Source organism: Gossypium hirsutum, chromosome A08 (genome assembly GCF_007990345.1).
Source record: "Gossypium hirsutum isolate 1008001.06 chromosome A08, Gossypium_hirsutum_v2.1, whole genome shotgun sequence".
NCBI classification, from domain to species: Eukaryota; Viridiplantae; Streptophyta; class Magnoliopsida; order Malvales; family Malvaceae; genus Gossypium; species Gossypium hirsutum.
In genome coordinates this window covers 16,596,085-16,618,420 of record NC_053431.1, presented here as the reverse complement: position 1 = coordinate 16,618,420, position 22,336 = coordinate 16,596,085, and the positions used below count along the sequence as shown (strand labels likewise).

At 34.6% G+C, this 22,336-nt stretch overlaps 1 protein-coding gene and 1 pseudogene across 1 annotated transcript; both read right to left on the bottom strand.

Moving 5' to 3' along the window:
- Window positions 1-1,544: 1,544 nt before the first annotated feature.
- On the bottom strand, window positions 1,545-3,563 carry LOC107928465 (uncharacterized). The gene is made up of 3 exons (XM_016859738.2): window positions 3,014-3,563; window positions 1,940-2,061; window positions 1,545-1,840 (listed from the first exon to the last, which is right to left on the bottom strand). The coding sequence occupies exons 1-3, from the start codon at window positions 3,354-3,356 to the stop codon at window positions 1,724-1,726; spliced, it is 582 nt and encodes a 193-aa protein (XP_016715227.2). The 5' UTR covers window positions 3,357-3,563; the 3' UTR covers window positions 1,545-1,723.
- A 279-nt stretch (window positions 3,564-3,842) lies between these two features.
- LOC107952920 (ABC transporter C family member 14-like) lies at window positions 3,843-14,680 on the bottom strand (annotated as a pseudogene).
- Window positions 14,681-22,336: the final 7,656 nt, after the last annotated feature.

Sequence of the window (22,336 nt, the reverse complement as noted above, 5' to 3'; positions counted from 1 at the left end):
TCTCCTTCTACCTTGTTACTTCACTAGCAACACCATAACCTCCCTCTATGCACACTGTGTTAAATGTGTTCCGAGTTTCCTACCTCTTCTCCTCTTCAACGTTTCCTACTTCATTTGGTAGGAAATGTAGCCTACTTTATATTGCCCCTCTTTGTTCTTTTGTGTTGAATATGGGTTGTCTAGTTATTCGTTTCTTTTTGTGTAGATATTTTCCTATACTTCCCTCTAATAGTTAACGAATGAAAGCTTTTTATCTAAAAAAAACAAAACTCATCTCCCTATTGGTATGATATCAAAGTGGCTCAGATATCTACAATTTTCACAAAATCTGAATCTAAATCATGCAAATCTACTTTCAAATTTAAATATTATCTGTATTAAATTCAAATATTATTATCAAAAATACATTAATTAAATTACATTAAGTAAATTATTCGCCACATATTGAATATCTAAAATTTGAATATGTTATTCACAAAAGTAAAATCAGAATTCAAATAAATTATCTACAAAAATAAAACAAGTTCAGAAAATTAATATTAAAAAGTTAATATAATATCCACATGTAGTAATTAAAATATTCAAATTCAAAAATCATTCGAGTTTACAAATATCCAACTTCACGCTATCCATTAACCCTCGTTTCTTTAGACAGCCTTACGACCAGCCTATTATTGTAATACTTACGATACTGAGTACTGACCTTATAAATTACTCACTAGTTAGGAAGGAAAAATGGGTTTTTTAGGGATCGTCTTAACATTCATTTCCCAATTTCAAACTCCTCTTTTCTTTTTTAGGATTTCTTATTTCGCCGATACTAAATTTGTGGGTTCATATTAAGATTAGAGGTGAGCATGGGTCAGGCCACCAAAGGCCCACTCGAAATGTGAGAGTTTGGACAAAAATATAGGCCCGACAAACGGGCTTAGACAAAAATAAGGCCCGTTTAAAAAACGGGCCGAGCCTCGAGTAAAACATTTTTGCCCAGGCCCGACCCAGCCCGACTCGAATTCATTAAAGGACAAAAAAAATCTAATTTTTTTTAATATTTCTTTCTTGTTATTTTCTCCTTATTTTGCTACCATTTTACTATTATGTTGCTACTATTTTGTTGTTATTATTTGGATATTGTATAAGACTTAATTTTGTTATTATTTTAGTGATATTTGCTTGTTAAGTTACATCTATCTTAGTGTTATTTAAGTATACATATTTTTTAAAATTTATTTTCTATTTGTTGATAAATATTTATTTTGATATTTTTAGTATTTTTAATGTATTATATATATTTTAAAATTATATAAAAATTAATATGGGCGAGTTGGGTCGAGCCTAAGTTTTTGCATTTTTATCCAAGTCAGGCTTGGGCAAAATTTTGAACCCATTTTTCGGGCCAGACCAGGCCCGAGTCTAGCAAATGAGACTAAACTTTTTGTCAGGCCCGGCCCATGCTCACATCTACTTACGATCCCCTACCTCTGAAATGACTTAGAAAACTAAAGTAAGAAACTCAAAGCAGGGAAAGTCACCAATGAACTGAATTGAGACTGAAAATTGATACCTTTTACTGCATTGTCAAAATGAGAATACAATAATCTAAATTGAAAGTTGAGCCAGGCAACAAGTACAACATCATTTGATCATACTATAATCTATTTTAGAACTTCTCTACAAATTCCATAGCCCCGAGAGATTGCCATGCAAAAACTTGAAAACATTCTCAACTGGATAATATCAAAGGATTCTTATCTCCAAACATATGATACCTTTTGCATAGTTTCTCCAGAGTTGCAACTGAATGCTGCATCTTATTTAATTTTACATCCATGAACATTGCCTGTAATAGTAAAAGCAACAGTAAGCAAAACAACCATCCATAAGAGTTCAGTGAAATACTATAGGAACTACAAATATATGAAAGGAACACCAATCCCACCTGGTAGTCATCGCCATATTTCTCAATCAGCTGGCCAATGTAAAGACGTTGCATGGTGGTCAGTGGCTGTAAATGTCTGCTTTTTCCATCTCTTCGCTTCTTCCCCAGTGCTGTTTTTAAGTCTGCAAAGGCAAACATAGAGCATGTTAAAATGGTCGATTGAGAAGGGAAAAGGGTTGCAACTTCTGCATTTCACGCATTATTCCTAAAAGTAAGATAAAAGTATTTCAGAAAGAGAATGATCCAAAGCTTATTTTTAAACCTATTCATGTTTAATTCATGTTAGTTAAGAAGATGTTCACTTAATTAAAATTATGAGTTCAAACAAAGATGTTTGTGAACATTGAATGAACATGTCCATGAAGGCATAATCAAACATTTTAGTGGACAATGAAAAACCTATTCATGAACAATAAGCAAACAAACCACAAATAAAAATATTTATTAATTTTAAATATGAAACAATTCAACATAAAAATTAATAATTATATTAGAAAAAAAAACAAATAGTATATTAATAATAATTGAAGAACAAATGAGTTTAAATGATTCATAAACGAGCTTGTTCGTGAACTTAAATGAACATCTCATACTTCATCCCTATTTGGTTCATAATCAAGCCTGGTCGTGCATATAAAAAAGGCTTAACCACAAATTTGGCCTCTGAACCATACCGCTTTTCTCACTTAGGTACTTAAAGTTTTGTTGTCAAAAGCAGTACTTAAACTATCAATTTTATATTAGTTTACCCCGAAAGTGGTACATTCTTATTGGTTAGTGAGACGAAATTGATTAAAAAACTTGAAAAAAGTGTTATAATTTGAAGGCCAATTTTGCATTTAATCCTAAAATAACTAAATATGCTTTGTTTGATTTCAGTTCTCAAAAATTATTTACATAAACAAACATTCATCATATTCATTTATAGCCCTAAGAAAGACTTCAATTTCACAATTGCATCAAATTCATTGGTTACTTTATTTTTAATCTAAAAGGAACCTTCTTCCAATTTACCTAACTAGACCTCAATACCGAAACGCAGAAACAGTAGAGAAGGGTAAAGGGCAGACTAACCATCCTCTTCGAGATCGCTGCCCGAATCAATGGGCTCGAATTCATCAGCCGGTTCATCAGAAGGCGGAGAATGAGGGACTTGGAGTGAATCGCTCTCCACGATGTGGGAAGTACGAGAACGAACGCCGAGGTAGTTAGGGTTAGAAACGATCCCAAAGGACTTGTAGTTTTGGATGACGCTGGCTTTGTCGTCCCACTTGGAGAGGGCATCGTCGACGTTGGCGAGTGAACGGAGCTTGGGAGGAAGAGTGAAGCATGGCTTAAAGACGTGAGGGTTTTTCCTGGGGAGACCCACTTTGACCTTGGCACGAGATTGTTTGTATTTCCTTCTCGACCTCCCCATCGGATCTACCTCTCTCTCAAAATTTGTTGGCTAGGGTTTTTGCAGGGTTTTTAATTTACGTTAAATTACAATATATAGTATTCCCATTTCAGTTTCAGAGACGAGAGAGTTATAAACGACGCCGTTCCGAATCGGGAAGATTAAAAAGAAAATAGAGTGGGGTTTCATAGTTTGGGCTTACGATTGAAGTAGAAAAAATTGAGGCCCTTTATTATCAGTCGTTTGCTTCTATTTTATGATATTAGAAAATGTCAAATGTGTGGTTTATTTTTTCTAAAACACATAGTTTTCATTACATTTTATGTTGTAATTTTAATTTAATTGAGTTTTTCTTTTTTTCCTTTTATGCTATATAAATTTCAATACGAGAATTAAAAATGAGTCATAAATATTTAATTTCAAATTTCGGAATTAATTAAACTAAATTTGAGATAAATTTACTTAAAATCAATATCCAATATATAGAAATCAATGCCAATCCTACACACTTTATATAACCACTTTATTTTCTAAGATAGGAAATAGCACATTTTTTGCAAACTATAGATAAATATATGCTAGGCAGCAAATTAGAAAATTATGTCCAGCCAGCCAGGGCCTTGGTTCGGCAGCTATAGTCCAGCAGAGCGATCAGCGTATTCTTGAACCAATGCTGCGAACAATGTTGGCCTCTCAAGCAAGCGTGATGGTGGCTCAAATTCTTTTGCCCTTCCTGCATCCATCACCAGAACCCTGTCACAGTCCATTGTTGAAAAGTCAAAAATGGTGGGAGGTGCAATTGGCACCGAAAGAAAAAAAATAGTTGGCAAGTTGTTTAAAGTTGAAAGGGATAATTGCAATTTTGGTCCCTAATTTTTTAGGCCATTTGCAAGTTAGTCCCTGAACTTCAACTATAAATAGGCCTAACCATTTCTCATTTCAACTATCCCAACCAATCTTTCTCTCTTAGTTTTCTCTCTTCTCCCATTTGAGAATTCTTAAGGAATTCTATTTGTTTGTAATATTTTGGAGATAGTAAAGTTATCATCTGGTGTTAGTGCCCGAGGACGTAGGTATAATTTACCGAACCTCGTTAAATCTCTTGTGTTCTTTCTTGTCCTATTTTTCTTTCAATATTTGAGGGTATAATAGTAGTATTTAATTGTGCTATTAAATTACTATAGAAGGGATATTCTGTCTAAGGAAAGACTTGGTATTTAAGAGATCCATGTGATCCACCTCTCTTCCCTGGGAATTGAACTTTGTGTGATTTTTTAGTACAATAATTTACACACTTCCGACCCTATTGGAACAACAAGTGGTATCAAGAGCCGAAGGTTAATCGTAGTATGCTCTGTGGTTGCAGTTTAAACTGATCTTCCACATCAGAAAAGATTTCCTTAGGTATATTGAAAGATTATGGAGAAAACGGTCGGTGTAGGAGCTTCAACATCGTCCATGTGGACAAGACCGACAATTGCAAATGCAAGATTGGCCGTGGAGATCTTTGATGGCACGGGCCATTTTGGTATGTGGCAAAGTGAGGTTCTAGATGCCCTTTTTCAGCAGGGTCTAGACATTGCCATTGATGAAGAGAAACCAGATGATGTACAGGAGAAAGATTGGAAGGTGATCAATCGGTTGGCATGTGGCACAATTCGATCATGCCTTTCTCGAGAGCAGAGGTATGCTTTTTCAAAGGAGACTTCTGCAAATAAGTTGTGGGTGGCACTTGAAGAAAAATTTTTGAAGAAAAACAGTCAAAATAAGCTCCACTTGAAGAAAAGACTGTTTCGCTTCACATACGTCCCAAGTACCACAATGAATGATCACATCACCAAATTTAATCAGTTAGTCACTGATTTGCTGAATATGGATGAGACATTCAAAGATGAAGATTTGGCTTTGATGCTGTTGGGGTCACTTCCTGAGGAGTTTGAGTTCCTAGAAACTACTCTACTTCATGGCAGGAGTGATATATCTCTGAGCGAAGTCTGTGCGGCCTTATACAGTTATGAACAGAGAAAGAAGGACAAACAGAAAAACTCAATCAGAGATACAGAAGCTTTTGTAGTCCAAGGTCGTTCATACACTCGGAAGAAAACTCAAAAGGGGAGATCAAAGTCAAAGTCCAGACTCGGGAAAGATGAATGTGCTTTTTGTCATGAGAAAGGCCACTGGAAGAAAAATTGTCCAAAGCTAAAGAATAAGGGAAAAGCTGCTGTAGATGCTTGTGTTGCTAAGCATGATACTAGTGACTCTCAACTATCACTGGTTGCATCATCATCGTCGTTCCATTCAGATGAGTGGATATTGGATTCGGGTTGTACCTATCATATGTCCCCTAACCGGGAGTGGTTCTCTGATTTAGTAGAACTAAATGGAGGAGTTGTTTATATGGGCAATGACAATGCCTGTAAAACTGTTGGGATAGGTTCAATCCAATTAAAGAATCAAGATGGATCGACCAGAGTTCTGACTGATGTTCGGTACGTGCCCAGTTTGAAGAAAAATCTCATCTCATTGGGAGCCTTGGAATCCAATGGTTCAGTTGTTACTATGAGAGATGGGATTTTGAAAGTGACATCTGGCGCACTTGTGATATTGAAGGGCATCAGGAAAAATAACTTGTATTACTACCAAGGTAGTACAGTTATTGGAGCAGTCGCTGCAGCTTCCGGTAACAAAGACTTGGACTCAATGCAGTTGTGGCATATGAAGTTGGGACATGCCAGCGAAAAATCCTTGCAAATTCTGGCAAAGCAAGGATTGTTGAAAGGTGCAAAGGCTTGCAAATTAAAATTTTGTGAGCACTGTGTTCTGGGAAAGCAAAAGAGAGTGAAATTCGGCACTGCTATCCATAATACAAAAGGTATTTTGGAATATATTCACTCAGATGTGTGGGGGCCTTCCAAAACACCTTCGTTGGGAGGAAAACACTACTTTGTTACTTTTGTTGATGACTTTTCCAGAAGAGTTTGGGTGTATACCATGAAAACTAAAGATGAAGTGCTTGGAGTTTTTCTTAAATGGAAAACTATGATCGAAAACCAGACTGGCAAGAAAATCAAGCGGCTTAGGACGGACAATGGAGGGGAATATAAAAGTGATCCGTTCTTCGATGTGTGCCAAGAGTATGGTATTGTTCGACACTTCACAGTTAGGGATACACCAGAGCAGAATGGATTGGCAGAGCGTATGAATCGAACATTGCTGGAGAAAGTTCGATGTATGTTGTCCAATGCTGGGTTGGGCAAGCAATTTTGGGCGGAGGCTGTGACATACGCTGGCCATCTTGTTAATCGTTTGTCATCATCTGCATTAGAAAGAAAAACTCCTATGGAGGTATGGTCTGGAAAACCGGCTACAGATTATGATTCCTTACATGTGTTTGGATCCACTGCATATTACCATGTGAAGGAGTCAAAGTTAGATCCGAGGGCAAAGAAAGCTCTCTTTATGGGAATCACTTCTGGAGTGAAGGGATTTCGTCTTTGGTGCTTAAGCACAAAGAAAATGATCTGTAGCAGAGATGTTATCTTTGATGAATCTGCCACATTGAAAAAGGTAGCAGATAAAGATATTCAGACGAGCAATACTCCACAGCAGGTGGAGTGTACTCCAAAACAGGTGGAGTTTGAGCAGATGGGGATTTGCCCAGTTAATAAGTCTAATTCTCCAGCCACAATGGAGGAATTAGAGGTTGAAGAGGTTCTGACCCAAGAACCACTAAGTACACCAGAACCAGTTGCAGTTGCAAGGCCACGGAGAGAAATTCGTAAACCTGCTCGATTTACTGATATGGTGGCCTACGCCCTTCCCGTTGTTGATGATATTCCTATCACTTATCAAGAAGCAATGCAAAGCTTAGAAAGTGATAAATGGAAAAGCGCCATGGATGAAGAAATACAGTCTCTCCGGAAGAACAATACTTGGGAGTTGGCGCAATTACCGAAAGGTAAAAGGGCAATCGGATGCAAGTGGGTATTCGCAAAGAAAGATGGATCTCCTAGCAAGAAGGATATTCGCTACAAGGCAAGATTGGTAGCTAAAGGCTACGCTCAGAAGGAGGGAATTGACTACAATGATGTATTTTCCCCTGTTGTGAAGCATTCCTCCATTAGAATTTTGTTCGCATTGGTAGCACAGTTGAATTTGGAGCTAGCTCAACTTGATGTTAAGACGGCTTTCTTGCATGGTGAGTTAGAAGAGGAGATCTATATGACTCAGCCAGAAGGATACACAGATGCTGGTGGTAGAAATTGGGTTTGTAAGCTTAACAAATCGCTATATGGATTGAAGCAATCCCCGAGGCAGTGGTACAAGCGATTTGATAGCTTTATGAGAAGGCAGAAGTACACAAGAAGCAAATATGACAATTGTGTATATTTGCAGAAGCTGCATGACGGATCTTTCATTTATCTACTCTTGTATGTTGATGATATGTTAATCGCTTCGAAGAGCCAAAATGAGATAGATAAGCTGAAGGCTCAGTTGAATCAAGAGTTCGAGATGAAATATCTAGGTGAGGCCAAGAAGATTCTCGGCATGGAGATAAGTAGAGATAGACAGAGAGGCAAGCTTTGTTTGAATCAGAAGCAATATCTGAAAAAGGTATTACAATGTTTTGGTGTAAATGAAAACACAAAACATGTAAGTACCCCACTTGCTTCTCATTTGAAACTTAGTGCTCAATTATCTCCGAAAACTGAAGAAGAAAGAGAATATATGGCAAAAGTCCCATATGCTAATGCAGTTGGGAGTTTGATGCATGCGATGGTGTGTACGAGGCCTGACATTTCACAAGCTGTTGGAGTTGTGAGCAGGTATATGCATGATCCTGGAAAAGGACATTGGCAAGCTGTGAAATGGATTCTACGGTATCTTCGAAAAACCGTAGATGTTGGTTTAATTTTTGAACAGGATGAAGCACTTGGTCAGTTTGTAGTTGGATATGTTGATTCCGACTTTGCTGGTGATTTAGATAAACGTCGTTCAACTACGGGGTATCTGTTTACTCTTGCGAAAGCCCCAGTGAGTTGGAAGTCTACCTTACAGTCTACAGTAGCTGTGTCTACTACAGAGGCAGAATATATGGCAGTTACAGAAGCTGTTAAGGAGGCTATTTGGCTTAATGGATTATTGAAAGACTTGGGAGTTGTTCAAAGTCACATTAGTCTATATTGTGACAGTCAGAGTGCTATTCATTTAGCGAAAAATCAAGTCTATCATTCAAGAACCAAGCATATCGACGTAAGATATCACTTTGTGCGGGAAATCTTTGAAAAAGGAAAAATTCTACTTCAGAAGATTCCGACAGCAGATAATCCCGCAGATATGATGACCAAGGTGGTAACAACAATCAAGTTTAATCATTGTTTGAACTTGATTAACATCCTGAGAATTTGAGCACCTTTAGGTGTATGGAGCTCGAGAGCGCATTTGGAGGCACTACAAAAGATAGCTTTATCGAATTTGGGGAGTTGAAGGAAGTATGTGAAGATGTGATTATCCTAATCAAATCTTCAAGGTGGAGATTGTTGAAAAGTCAAAAATGGTGGGAGGTGCAATTGGCACCGAAAGAAAAAAATAGTTGGCAAGTTGTTTAAAGTTGAAAGGGATAATTGCAATTTTGGTCCCTAATTTTTTAGGCCATTTGCAAGTTAGTCCCTGAACTTCAACTATAAATAGGCCTAACCATTTCTCATTTCAACTATCCCAACCAATCTTTCTCTCTTAGTTTTCTCTCTTCTCCCATTTGAGAATTCTTAAGGAATTCTATTTGTTTGTAATATTTTGGAGATAGTAAAGTTATCATCTAGTGTTAGTGCCCGAGGACGTAGGTATAATTTACCGAACCTCGTTAAATCTCTTGTGTTCTTTCTTGTCCTATTTTTCTTTCAATATTTGAGGGTATAATAGTAGTATTTAATTGTGCTATTAAATTACTATAGAAGGGATATTCTGTCTAAGGAAAGACTTGGTATTTAAGAGATCCATGTGATCCACCTCTCTTCCCTGGGAATTGAACTTTGTGTGATTTTTTAGTACAATAATTTACACGCTTCCGACCCTATTGGAACAACATCCATGACTGTGGGTATTCTATGAGCAATGCTGATAATGGTGCAGGCTGAAAACTCTTCCCTTACGATCTTTTGGATTACAGCATCCGTTTGCGAGTCAACCGATGTGGTTGCCTCGTCCATGAACAAAAGCTTGCTGTGCTTTAGTATAACCCTCCCTAAGCACAAAAGCTGCCTTTGCCCCACACTCCAGTTGTCCCCATTGTCCACCACTATATCACACAACACAAACACAATTTGGGTGATTTTCAAGCACTATTTCATACATGAAAACTTGAGAATCACTTACCTAAGGAATCGAGTTTATCGGGTTTTGATGCCACCACGTCTTTAAGTTGGCACCGCTCGAGGCTCTGTGAAAAACATGCATTGTCCTTTAGAAAGAAAGGAAATGAAATGGCTCATGTTGTTTGTTTGGAATGACATTTTTTTTACCTTCCAAATCTCTTCTTCTGAAAACTGGCCTACAGGGTCTATGTTGCTTCTCACAGTTCCTTCAAATAGGACAGGTTCTTGTGGGATGATCCCAAAGCGTGACCTTATATCATGCAGCCCTAAAATGCAGATATCTCTACAATCAATGATTATCTTTCCTGCTGTTGGTTCAACCAGCCTAAACAGAACTTGGATTAATGTTGACTTTCCACTCCCCGTCCGACCAACAACACCGATCTTTTCTCCTCCTTTAATGCTCAGAGTAATGCCTTTAAGTACAAGAGGAGTGTTCGGCCGGTATCTAACCTGCAAGTCTTTGAGCTCAACATTGCCATGGGTAGGCCAATTCGGAGGGGGAAGACGGTCCTCAATATGCCATGCTGCTTCTGGCTGAATACTTGAGAATTGCTTTATTCTTTCAACTGAAACCATCCTATTTTCCACGAAACAACTTTAAAATATGGCCCAAAACAACACTCCATTGAGGGACAACCGTATGACAGAGATAACCCAACATTTTCTGCATTATACAAAAAAAAATTACCATCATCTACATGCAAGTCTCCCCTAAGATGAGGTATGAACTTACTTGAAACATGAGATAATTGGTTTAACTAGGCTAATGAACCATATGCTACACATGAAAATATTTTTCACAAACATACTTGTAGCATATGCTTTACCTGGCCTAACAATGCTACTAGGTAACAAAATCATACACATGGTAGAAAGGCAGAGGACTACGGTCCCGATAAGTTCCAAACGGAAGCCTAACCACTCATTGGATCCATTGTTGTGGAAATCCATGCGTAAATTAGAATTAACTCTGTCAACATTTTCCCGACAAAAACTATCCTCCTTCCTGAAAGCACGAATCGTCATGACTCCAGTGATGCTTTCCGAGAAGTGATGGATGACAGGAGCTTTAGTGATTGAATCGAGGCGAGTTAGTTCACGAGATGATGCTAGGTAGTATCCCTGCAATTCAAGAGAAATGAACATATTAATCATCAAATGGACCTTGTATAATCTGTCATGTCATGTTAGCTATATGTTATAAGATGTTGGATTGTTACAAAAATGGGTCATTATGAAGATGCATACATACCCTGTACCAGTAGTTTAGCCAACCAAGTGGAATTATCAAGAATACTGAGGGCCAAGCATATTGACAAGTGATTATGAAGATACTTAGCAGTGCAATGTACATAGATATAGTAATCCCCATAACAAATGGCACAAAGATATCGATATTAGTCTGATCACTGGATACCTGTGGATTAAACAGAAGGAATATATCAGTCCTAAGATATCAATATTAGGACATATATGCCATGATGAGGTTCGAAACTTTACCCGACTTAAAATGCTTCCCGACGGTGTGGTATCGTAAAAGGAAATAGGGGCATGCAAGATGCTTTGAAGAATTTGTCTGAAAAATATTTGTGATGTCTTTAGCCCCATAAGTGTGACGAAAAAGGATCGGATCACTAACAACACAATAGACACCACTGCCATGATAGCGTAAACCGAAATAAATACTGAAGGGTTGAATGAAACAGCATGTTCAGGTGAAGTTTCATATGACAACCAATAATCGCCAGCCATTAAAGACGCTTGCCATGACAGAGATAATAGCAACACTGCAGCCACACCCCACCAGCCAAAAGCTTCAGTGCAGTACATTTTATACACCTGCAAGCTGACTTTACCAGTTTCCCTCTCTTCTTCTTTGATTAGCTTAGAATCCCCCTTCTCTGATTTCGGGTGGTCTTGAGACTTATTTTCACCATCTGCTTCCCCAATGTTGGAAACAACCTGATTAGATTTGGATGTTTTGGAGGAACCTTCAGCAGGCATGGTGTTGCCTGCTTGAACAAGTTCCATAGCTGTTTCATGTGCAGCTACAAGAGCTCCAAAATCTGTGCCGGAATCTAGTAAATCATTATACTTCCCTGACTGTACTATCATCCCATCTCGCATCACCTGGAATTTACACAAGGAATTTTTTCGAAACATCAAGTACTTGTACATGAATGTCTGCTTTTGTCATTTCCATAAAACAGATAAAACATGTCTACTTACCAAAATAAAATCAACATTGTGCAAGAAGTCCACTTGATGAGTTACAAGCAAAATAGTCTTCTCTTTGAGAGCTCCTCTCAGACATTCCTGCAGACAAAAACAAAATAAAAATAGAAATGGCAAATTTCTCACATATTCTTTACGTCAAAAATGAATCAAATAACAGTGTGACCTTAAATATGTCTGTCCCAGTATGAGCATCAACAGCACTAAAGATGTCATCGAGAAGGTAGATGTCACGATCCTGGTAAACCGCTCTGGCAAGCTGTATTCGTTGCTTTTGGCCGCCACTAAGGTTAATTCCGCGCTCTCCAATTTCAGTCTGGTCACCAAACTCCATCATGTCCAGGTCTTTCTCCAAACAACAGACCCTTATAACTTCCCTGTATTTCTCCCTGTTCATCGGCAGACCGAATAGGATGTTCTCTTCGATTGTCCCGTTCTGGATCCAAGACGTTTGAGCTACATATGCAGTTGTCCCACAAAGCTTAACCTGTCATGTAAACAGCAAGAACTATCTTTAACAATCATTCGAGGCCATTCAAGAGCTTTGGTCTAAGAAAAATTGCATGTTTAACAAATGCAACCATCATACCTTTCCTGATATTTTGTGCATCTCACCAAGAATAGAATCCAAGAGAGAGGACTTGCCAGATCCCACAGTCCCTACTATGGCGGTAAGCTCCCCTTTCTTGACCTCTAAATTTATATTTTTGAGAACCATCTCTCCAGTTTCATCATCCCAGCTAAACGCCACATCTTTAACTTCCACAGCAATCGGACTATGGCGACTCTCCTGTCTCTCCACTGATGAATCATCCAACTCCTTGCTCAACATATAACTATCCAATCTCCCCAGTGAAATCATTGCTTGTGAAAGTGAGATCATAGACTGTGGGAATGTCCTGATGGGCTCTTGCAAGACCCTAAAGATAGTAATTGCTGTGAAAACTACCCCAGCATCAAGTCTCACACCTAATATAGGTGCAGTCCCAAATGTAAGAGTTGCTATCAGTAATGGCGTCGACCACATTACTATGATATTTCCGGATATCGAAAACAAGAATTTGCTTAGCCACCCGAACTCAGTCTCACGGAAAGATAGGATTCTTTCATTGAAGTGCTCTTCCCATGCCTGAAGCTTGATAACCCGCATGTAGTTAAGCATCTCGTTCATCGCCTTCATTCTCGAGTCTCGATTCTTCATCACATTGAATTGAAAACGATTGTTCCGTCTTGTCCCTATTACCACAAAGATAAAAATACCGAGCAGTCCAAGCATCGAAGTCACCACCGAAGCACCGAGGTACCCATACAAGAGCACCAAGGCAACAATAACTTGCAAATGAGTCAACCAAATAGAATGGAGCTGCAACATCATATCAGAGAGCTGTTGAGCATCAACAACCATGTAATTCACAATCTGTCCCACCCCATGAGCTTGACGCGCGGAACAAGTTAGCCTTAGCCCTTTCTTGTATAAAGAAGTAATAAGAGTGCAGCGAATGAGCATCCCAAGCTTCTGAGAGTTGAAGTTTTATTGGTGACCGGTCAACACTTCGAGAAACTTAGCAGCAAGGAGAACCAATATAAGGTAATATCCTTCAAACGGCGAGCTTCTTTTCCCTGCAGTGTAGTCAACAAAGCTTTGGATCAAAATGGGACCAACGTACGTAACCGAGAGCCGCACAATTGCGAGGAATGCAGTGAAGGCAAGTTCCTTCCAAAAGCACCGCAACAATGCGGTTCGAACAGGGTACTCTGATTTCTCCTGCGGATTAGGCCAACTTGCTTCGAAGAGCTTCGACATCGTTTCAGCCCCATGCTCAGGCGAAAGAGTTGGAACTTCATCCATTTTGAGAGGGGACTTATAGCCTTTTTTCAACAGAGGATTCATCCAGAGCCAAAATGCCTTTGATACTACTGGAGCTGAAGCAAAGCCAGTGACATTGGATTTGCTCAAAAGCGGCTCATTGAACTTTGTCTCTTCATCCATTGCCGGTTCGGATTCTCCGGTCACTGATATACCAGTTGAACCACTAATAGCAACAACAAGAAGAAGAACTGATAATGGGAAAGAAGCAAAGGAAACTATATCATCCAACCTCAAATACCAATCCTGATTTGTTTGAACCACACGAACGATCCCAGTTACTGTAAACAACGAAACGATGATAAAATTCGTAGTCCAATAAATTCGGAGAAAGACAGGATGGTTAACAACATGAAATCTCTTCTCACAGATGATTAAGACAGCAATCACAGCATGAGTTATGGCTTGAATTAACCAAAATGTTCCGTTAATTTGCTTCCAAGGCTCTTGGTTACTGCTATTATATGCAAGAACGCAGACAATAGTGTAACAAACCGCCAGCACAACCGTTACAATGACAGAGAGCTTGAACCATGTAGTCGTGTTGGAGTGGACCCTGTTGGCTATTATGAAAGGTTTGTTCATGTCAGAGCTGCCATGGTTATTACCTAAGAGTCTAGAATAAAGCTTGTTAACAACCACAAAGAAGAAAAGGGTAAGTAAGAACAGGAGATCAACTGCAGAGAAGAGAGCTCTCTGAGGACATGGGTTGAGGAAAATGAATCTCAGCCAGTGGATTATAATAGGAATAGATGTGTCCTCCGGAGATTGAATCACAGAGCTTGAACATGAAAGTGAAGTAAACCAAGTAGCCGATGATGCCATTTTCACTCAACTTGCCGTGAAAGAATACAAAAAATCACCTCTCGAATCAAATCAGCAAATTTCCTTGCATTCCCTGAAATAATAATAATAATAAATAAATAAATAAATAAGAGATCAGTACTTTGATTATTCAGAAAAAAAATGGAACCCCATTAAAAGCAAAGAAAAGTTGTAAAACATCTATGGAAAATCAAACAAAAATGATCAGAAAATACAACCATGCAAAGATGACAGAACCAATCTGGAAGGCTGGAACCACTGTTTAACAAAGAAAAGCCTAAGCGAACATCAATGCTGTGGGAGCAAAAGAGATGTCAGGAAATTTGTAGCAGAAAACAAACGAAAAAGACAAACAATAAAAAGCTAAGATTCAGTTGGGAATGCGTTCCATATGACAATATTTCAGAGGCGCCGTACAATGGTTGGTTCTAACACTAGGAGACACAAACCAATAAAACTTTTGTAGTTGCAGAAAAGAAAAACAAATGGTATGGAATATATATAACTGAGAATAGAGCAAAGATTATGGTTGACAATTTGATGTTGGTAACTACTCCAATTTGCTAGACAATAATCAACTTGGCCTTGCCATAAAAGACAAATGAATAACCTGGTCTTTTTGTTAGAAATACCTGCATATTTGATGTAAAAATGTTTTTTTTATATGCATATTATAAAAATATTTATCTAAAAAGATCCTGAAAATGTAAAAATTAATTTGATATAAACCATTTTTAATTTTTTTTTCTTTCGTTATAGTTGATATTTAATTACTGAAAATTCAACTCGTTTTTTACCAACCTATTACATTTACTTAAAATTTATATATAAACTATATTAGAAATATTAATAGTGTATTTGAAGATATCATTTATAAAAATATAATAATTATGTTTAATTTTAATCAATTTTTAAATTATTCATTAATATATATTTCTAAATTTTCAAAAAAAAATCAATTTAAGTATATAAATATGTTTTAATAGTTATTATTGTTAAAAGGAGCCTATAAAGGTAAGGCTAAAACAATTACCATATTGGCATATCTTGCTCCAATAATAAGATTTATTATCTTTGGCAGGTTCAATGCATGCTTTATTATATAAATAATAATTTTAAAGAATATTAATAAGACATTAACTAATTGATTACTATAAATAATAATAATAATAACAATATTAAAGAAAGCAGGGATGAATAGAAGAACAAAAGAAATATATGTATATCAATATACGAATTACTACGAATTGGTTTAACTAAATTTTATATTTTTTAAATATTTTTATGATTTTGTTAATAATTTGTTGGGTAAACTAAACTATTAATAAATTTATATTTTGATTACTCAACTTTAAAAAATTATAATATGGTTACGAAATTATTCGAAAATTTTCATTTAAATCACTAAGTTGTTAAAATTGTTGTTGTATTGTTTTCTCCAGTCACATTGTCTGCACCAATCGAAAGCTTTTTTTCCTTTTCTTTTCTATAGTTTAGGTTTTTTTTTTATAAAACAGTTTTGAACATCATGAATCTACAAATCAAAATCCAAACAATTTTCTTCTTCGATCTCTAACACTAATTGTCAGATCGACTTAGATCTAAAGTATGTTCTTCTACTTTCCGATGGGTATTGATCCACCATAATGATATCAAATCATTGCTTGGAGCTTGCTAGTTAAACTTTTTTAAAAAATAAACTTAACAGCTTAATGACTTAAATAAAAACTTTCGAATAGTTTAGTAACTTAAAAGAAACTTTTTGAAAATAATTCAATAATATTTTTTAACTTTTTAAAATTAAATAACTAAAACATGAAATTATTAAAATTTAGCCACTTTTGAGTATAATTTACCCAAAATTATTTGATTTGAATGGTTGGATTCCAAAAATATTGGTGAAAAGGTATGTGTTTGATATTATATATATATATACTGTTTTGGGTGAAAGGATGTGCATGATTTTATAAATAGGAGAAAACTAGTGTCGAGATCCTGAATTATTGGACCCAGCTGACGGAGAAATGATGATAAATCGAATCTAACACACGGATCCTTTTAACTACATCCAATTTCGCACTTTCTTTTTCCTACTCAAAACACATATCCATTTTACTTTTATTTTTATTTTTTGTAAGAATTATTATTTTTTATTATTGGGATAAAATAACGTTATTTTGTGTTTTCACATGTTGTTTGAATTAAAACGGGTCAATCAATTGAACTATAAGATTGGATAAAAAAAATATTTAAACTGAATTTAAACTAGTATAAAATATTTAAAATGTTTATTATTTTTATATTTTTTTTAAATTTTTATTTTGTGATGGATGAACTCATTATTGAATCTAGAAATCATGGTCTAACTCATTTAACTACCAATCTGATTCTTACAATATTGATCACTAGAAGAAATATTCTATAAACGAATTTAAAATGATATACGATGCATCTTTAAAATATAACAATGTAATAACACTAAAAAAAAAAGTGAGTATTTGAGACAGTAGCCATGTATTTTTGTATCTTTATTTTTAAAATATTTTACTAGGACAATTGTTAATCTCCTAATTCTACTAGTGGAGTCTAGAAACTCTACTTATAATCAAATAATAATAATAAACTTGATAGTATTCTAAACAAATTTGTGAAGTTTTTTGTGTTATTGGCAATAAACTGTATATTTATTTTTTTAATATTATATTATTTTATATTATTGTTGTATGTATTTAATAGTATAAGATTTGCAGTCTTTCTGATATCATGCTTTAAACCTTTAAAATACAACATGATTTTCACAATTTAGCTTTTGGAGCATACTTGTTTTTTTATTTTGGTATCTGATTTTTTTTGTTTGAAATTAGTACATAAAGTATTAATCACTTCCCAATTCGGTACTAATGTATGCCTCCATTATATTTTTTTATTCCATTGTTTTATAGAAAAAAAATATTATAACCAATAATAAAGTCTCACATGGTATTGTTTTTGTAAAAACACAAATATTTTCTTTTATTAAATGCATATACACATTAAAAATAAAAATATAAAAATATAAAAATTCAAATATATATAATCTAGAGAAAAATATATAAATTATAAAAAAATTATAAAAGTAAAACTTAAAAAAAATGCGATAACTAAAAATAAATTAGTTGATATTAATAATATTATTACAAAAAAAATGTAACAAAAAATTGTAAAAATTATAAAAAAAAATTGTAATTTTTTTAGGGTAAACTATAAAAATAAATTATTTTTATTTGTCTTGGGTTACATTTTAGTTACTTATATTTGAAATGTTACATTTTAGTTACTTATGTTATCGTATTGTAACATTTTAGTCACTAAGCGTCAATTGTCGTTAATGGTGTAATGGTAACGCTGACGTGACACATTAAATCATTATTTCAAACAAAAATTTTAGGTTAAACTATACAATTGGTACCTATATTTTTTTTCGTTTTGAGCAATATAATTATTTTCTTTGAACTTTTTTTCTTTCCTTTTTTCCATTATTTTCTCCTTCTCTCTCTGTTTTCCTCCATTTTCCATTTCTTTTAACATAGTTTTCTTTTTTATGTTTTCCATTTGTTAAAACTAGTCCCAATACTTTTATTGTTTTGAACAATTTTTTTTCATTTTCTTTTACCCCTTTATTTTTCTCTCTACTCATATTCTTCACTACAAAAACATAATCTTTACCCACCAAATAAACCAAGTCATTATTTCTTTCACATGATTCCTAAATTGAATTTTACTAAAAACCGAATATCAATCATTCTTAATCAAATCTCGATTTGAATATAACCTATTTTTGAAACTAAAATTGGATCTAACTAATCAATGTAAAAACCATATCCTTAATTAAATTTAAATATAAATTGAATTCTTTATATTCAAAATAATTTTTTTCCATTTCCAAACTTTTACACAATCGTGTATGTCGAAACCTTTTTTTGAAATTGACTTTTTATTTAAAACGAAATGGAGTCGCCACTGATCCTTTTTATTAGGTGTAATCGGGTCACCTCAAATTTTAACCATATTTATAAAAGATTAGATTTTCCTAAAACGATAATTTTTAGTCTACGACATCCAAGAATGTAGGTTCGGGAGTCGGTTATGTATGAGGAAGGATTAGCGCCCTCATAATGCCCAAAATTGGTACCTACTTGGTTACTCAATGTTTTGATGTCGAAAATTGAAAACTCGAAACAAATTTAAAATACGATCCCTCTTTACATGATAAAAATATCGCTCAACTAAATTAATTTTCACGAAAAGGCCTTATTTTAAGTTAATCGAGAAGAAAAGATCGTGCCCCGTAAGTTAGGACACGGTGCCTCAAATCCTCGAAAATAAGAATAATTACCGTTTGATCATTACTTAAATCTCATTTTTATTTTAAATAGGATATTCGCTTATTTCAGTTCGAAGAAGATGGCATACCTTGTAAGTTAGGAGCACGACCCTTAGAATCCCAAAAACAATGAACATTGCCTCGATTTTAAATATTTCCTATACGCTAGGTGGAACGAATATAACCATTTTTTAAAAATGATATATGTAACAGCCTAATTTTCAGTAGTATTAGGAATAGAGATTTGAGATCACTAAATTCGACAGGTGAGTTAAAAATTTAATAAATTAATACCTATGAGTCAAATGTGAATATAAAAGCATTTTTGAATTAGTGAATTTGGTGATTTAAAAGAATTAATTAGGTAAATTGGGTCGAGAATGAGGTATCGAGACCTCGACTTCATAAACCGAGCCATAAATATTTTTAGAAATATTTATGGAGTGTTGGTGAGGTAGTAATAAAATTTAGTCAGAAAATTTGACGTTTGGGTGGTTAATTAAATAAAAAGGACTAAATTGAAAAAGGTGTAAAAGTTGCAAAAAGGATTAAATAGCTCAATTGTCAAATGAGGAAGGACCTAAAGTGAAAATAAGCCCAAAATAGATATTTTGGGCTGAAGTAGCTGAGAAAAATCAGGAAATGGGTGAAATAAGGGAAAAATTGGAAAATTGCCAAAATTGGCTAAATAAAAATGGGACTAAATTGGAATATCTAGAATTCTCTTCATTTCTCTTCATATTCATCAGCTGAAAACAGATGTGGAGAAGGGTTCAAGCTGGTTTTCATACTCTAGCTTCATGTAAGTTTAATTCTTGCTTTCTCCTTCAAATTTTTATGTTTTTTGACTTTTACAATTGGGTCCAACTTACTATTTCATTAGTTTTTGATTCCATGGATAATTTTTGAAGTTTTTATGGATGAGTGTTGGAAGTATATGATGACTTGGCATGGAATTAGAGCTTTAAATTGTTTATATTCTGATTTTATTGAAAGAATTGAATAGAAAGTGATAAGACCTAATTGTAAAAGAGTTTGAAGTTAGAGTTTTATGTAGAAATTCTGAATTTCAATAGTTATTAAATAACTTATAATGTCTATAAAAAGTATTAATTGAGAAAATTATCTTAATTGAGGGGTTAATTGAGCAAGGACTGAATTGTATGAGTTGTGAAATTTGGGGCAAAATGGAAATCAACATTTTGCACTAAAACTGTTTTGGACAGCAGCAGTAGTCTAACTTTGAAAAATCACCAAAAATTTTAGAAATAGATTTAGAGGATGAATAAAATATGAAATTAAAGCTTATTGAGTCTAGTTTCTTATAAAAGAAATTATATAAGCATTGGAATTGTAAATCATGAGATATGATAAATTTTGTGAGACAAGGTCAGAATGATTTCGGGTTCCCCTGTTCTGACTTTGTAAAATCATCAAAAATTGGATAAAAATAATTAGGGGCTTAAATTTATATGTTTAGAATTCTGAATGAGTCTATTTTCAAGAGAAACAAACTAGGACATCATTAAAATCCTGTACGAAAAGATAATTAATTTTCAGTGAAGAAGGGTCAGAACTGTCAGACAACAGAACAGGGGAGACTTCAATGAATAAAATGTATTAATTGGCCCAACCAAAAATTATGAAATTTTTATGGTAAGAATAAATATGAGTCTAGTTTCTGGGAAAATTTTTATATCTTAATTTGGAGTTCTGTAGCTCAAGATAAAAATAATTTAGTAACTATGACACAGATGGACAGCTTGAATATTCACATAAGTAGATAGTGAAAATTATGGATAATGTTACCTACAAGTGTGTTGTTTATACTAAGGATGTGGATGGAGAGGAGGAGGAGGAAAGTATACATATATATATGAATGACTCGTGTATAAATTGATCACATTCCCGATTATAATCGATAAGTGTTGAATTAGAAATGATATAATGATTTATTTGGAATATTTATTATGAAATTATGATTATCGTTATAATACAAAAATTTAACTTCTGAGTTTATATGGCTAAATTTTAGTGATCATTTGTTAATTTTATGAATTTCATGATGTGTTATTTCATATGTATTGATGATAAAATCGTGAATAATGTAAAAGCATGAAAATTGAATAAATGATCAAATTGAGCATTTCAGTTCAGTGACAAGATAAATTGAAGGAAAAGACCATGGTTGGACCATGGCAACAAGTGATAAGTAATAGCTTCAGCTACACTTATCTGATCAATGATAAATGACAAGTGAAAAGTGGTAGCTCGGCTACCTGATCAGTGAAAAGTGGTAGCTCTGGCTACCTGATCAGTGAAAAGTGGTAGCTCTGCTACCTGATCAGTGAAAAGTGGTAGCTCCGGTTACCTGATCAGTGAAAAGTGGTAGATCCGGCTACCTGACCAGTGAATAGTGGTACCTTCAGCTACAAGTGACAAGTGACAAGTGATTTTCGTATAAGACCATATCTGGGATATGACATCGGTGTGATATATGCTACTGTATAAGACCATATCTGGGATATGGCATCAGTGAGATATGTGATTCGTGTAAGACCATAGCTGGGCTATTGCATCATTATGTGAAGATGTGTAAGACCATAGTTGAACTATGGCATCGAGAAAACGAAGTACTCAATTCCGTAAGATGTTCACTAATTTGAAGAACTTTGGTAAGTATTACATGGAATTATGTGACATAAGGAAATACGAGTTGATGAGACATGAGTATAAAACTTGGTTGATGAATGAGTTCATTTGTGATTATATATTTCTACGCCTTAAGTGTATTATCCGTATGAATTGGTATTCCAAATGAGTTAATGAGAAAACTTCTAGTATGAAATAATCTGAGTTCGAAATGAAATATCATGAAAACGTACTTGAAATACATTGGTATGTCTTGTATATGCTATTTGAATTCATAAATGTGGAAAGTAAATATATGTGGGAATATGAGATGATGATATCTGTACATGGAATTTATTGATGAATACATACATCCAAATTTATATGATAGATTTTAGTGAACATTGAAATTGGGCTCAATAAGTGATTTGGCAATTTAAATCGTGATTGGTCGGAAGAGTTAATGAATTGCATATTTATGAATTGTTACACGTATTTGTCTGAAATACGAGGAAGTGATGGTAATTGATACATGGAAATATGAAACTATGATATATATAAAAACATGGAATATGTTTGATAAATGTGTTCATTCATAATTATGGAATTATGTACCTCATGTGTGCTATTTTCATAAAGATGATATTTCAAATACTTTGGTGAATAAAGCTTAAATATGAAATAGTATGAAATCGAAACAAAT

Coding starts and splice junctions, on each gene's coding strand:
- LOC107928465 (XM_016859738.2), bottom strand. CDS start 3,356: ATGGGGAGGTCGAGAAGGAAATACAAACAATCTCGTGCCAAGGTCAAA. Junction 2,062..3,013: donor CAGCGATCTCGAAGAGGATG/GTTAGTCTGCCC, acceptor TTGCCTTTGCAG/ACTTAAAAACAGCACTGGGG. Junction 1,841..1,939: donor AATATGGCGATGACTACCAG/GTGGGATTGGTG, acceptor TTACTATTACAG/GCAATGTTCATGGATGTAAA.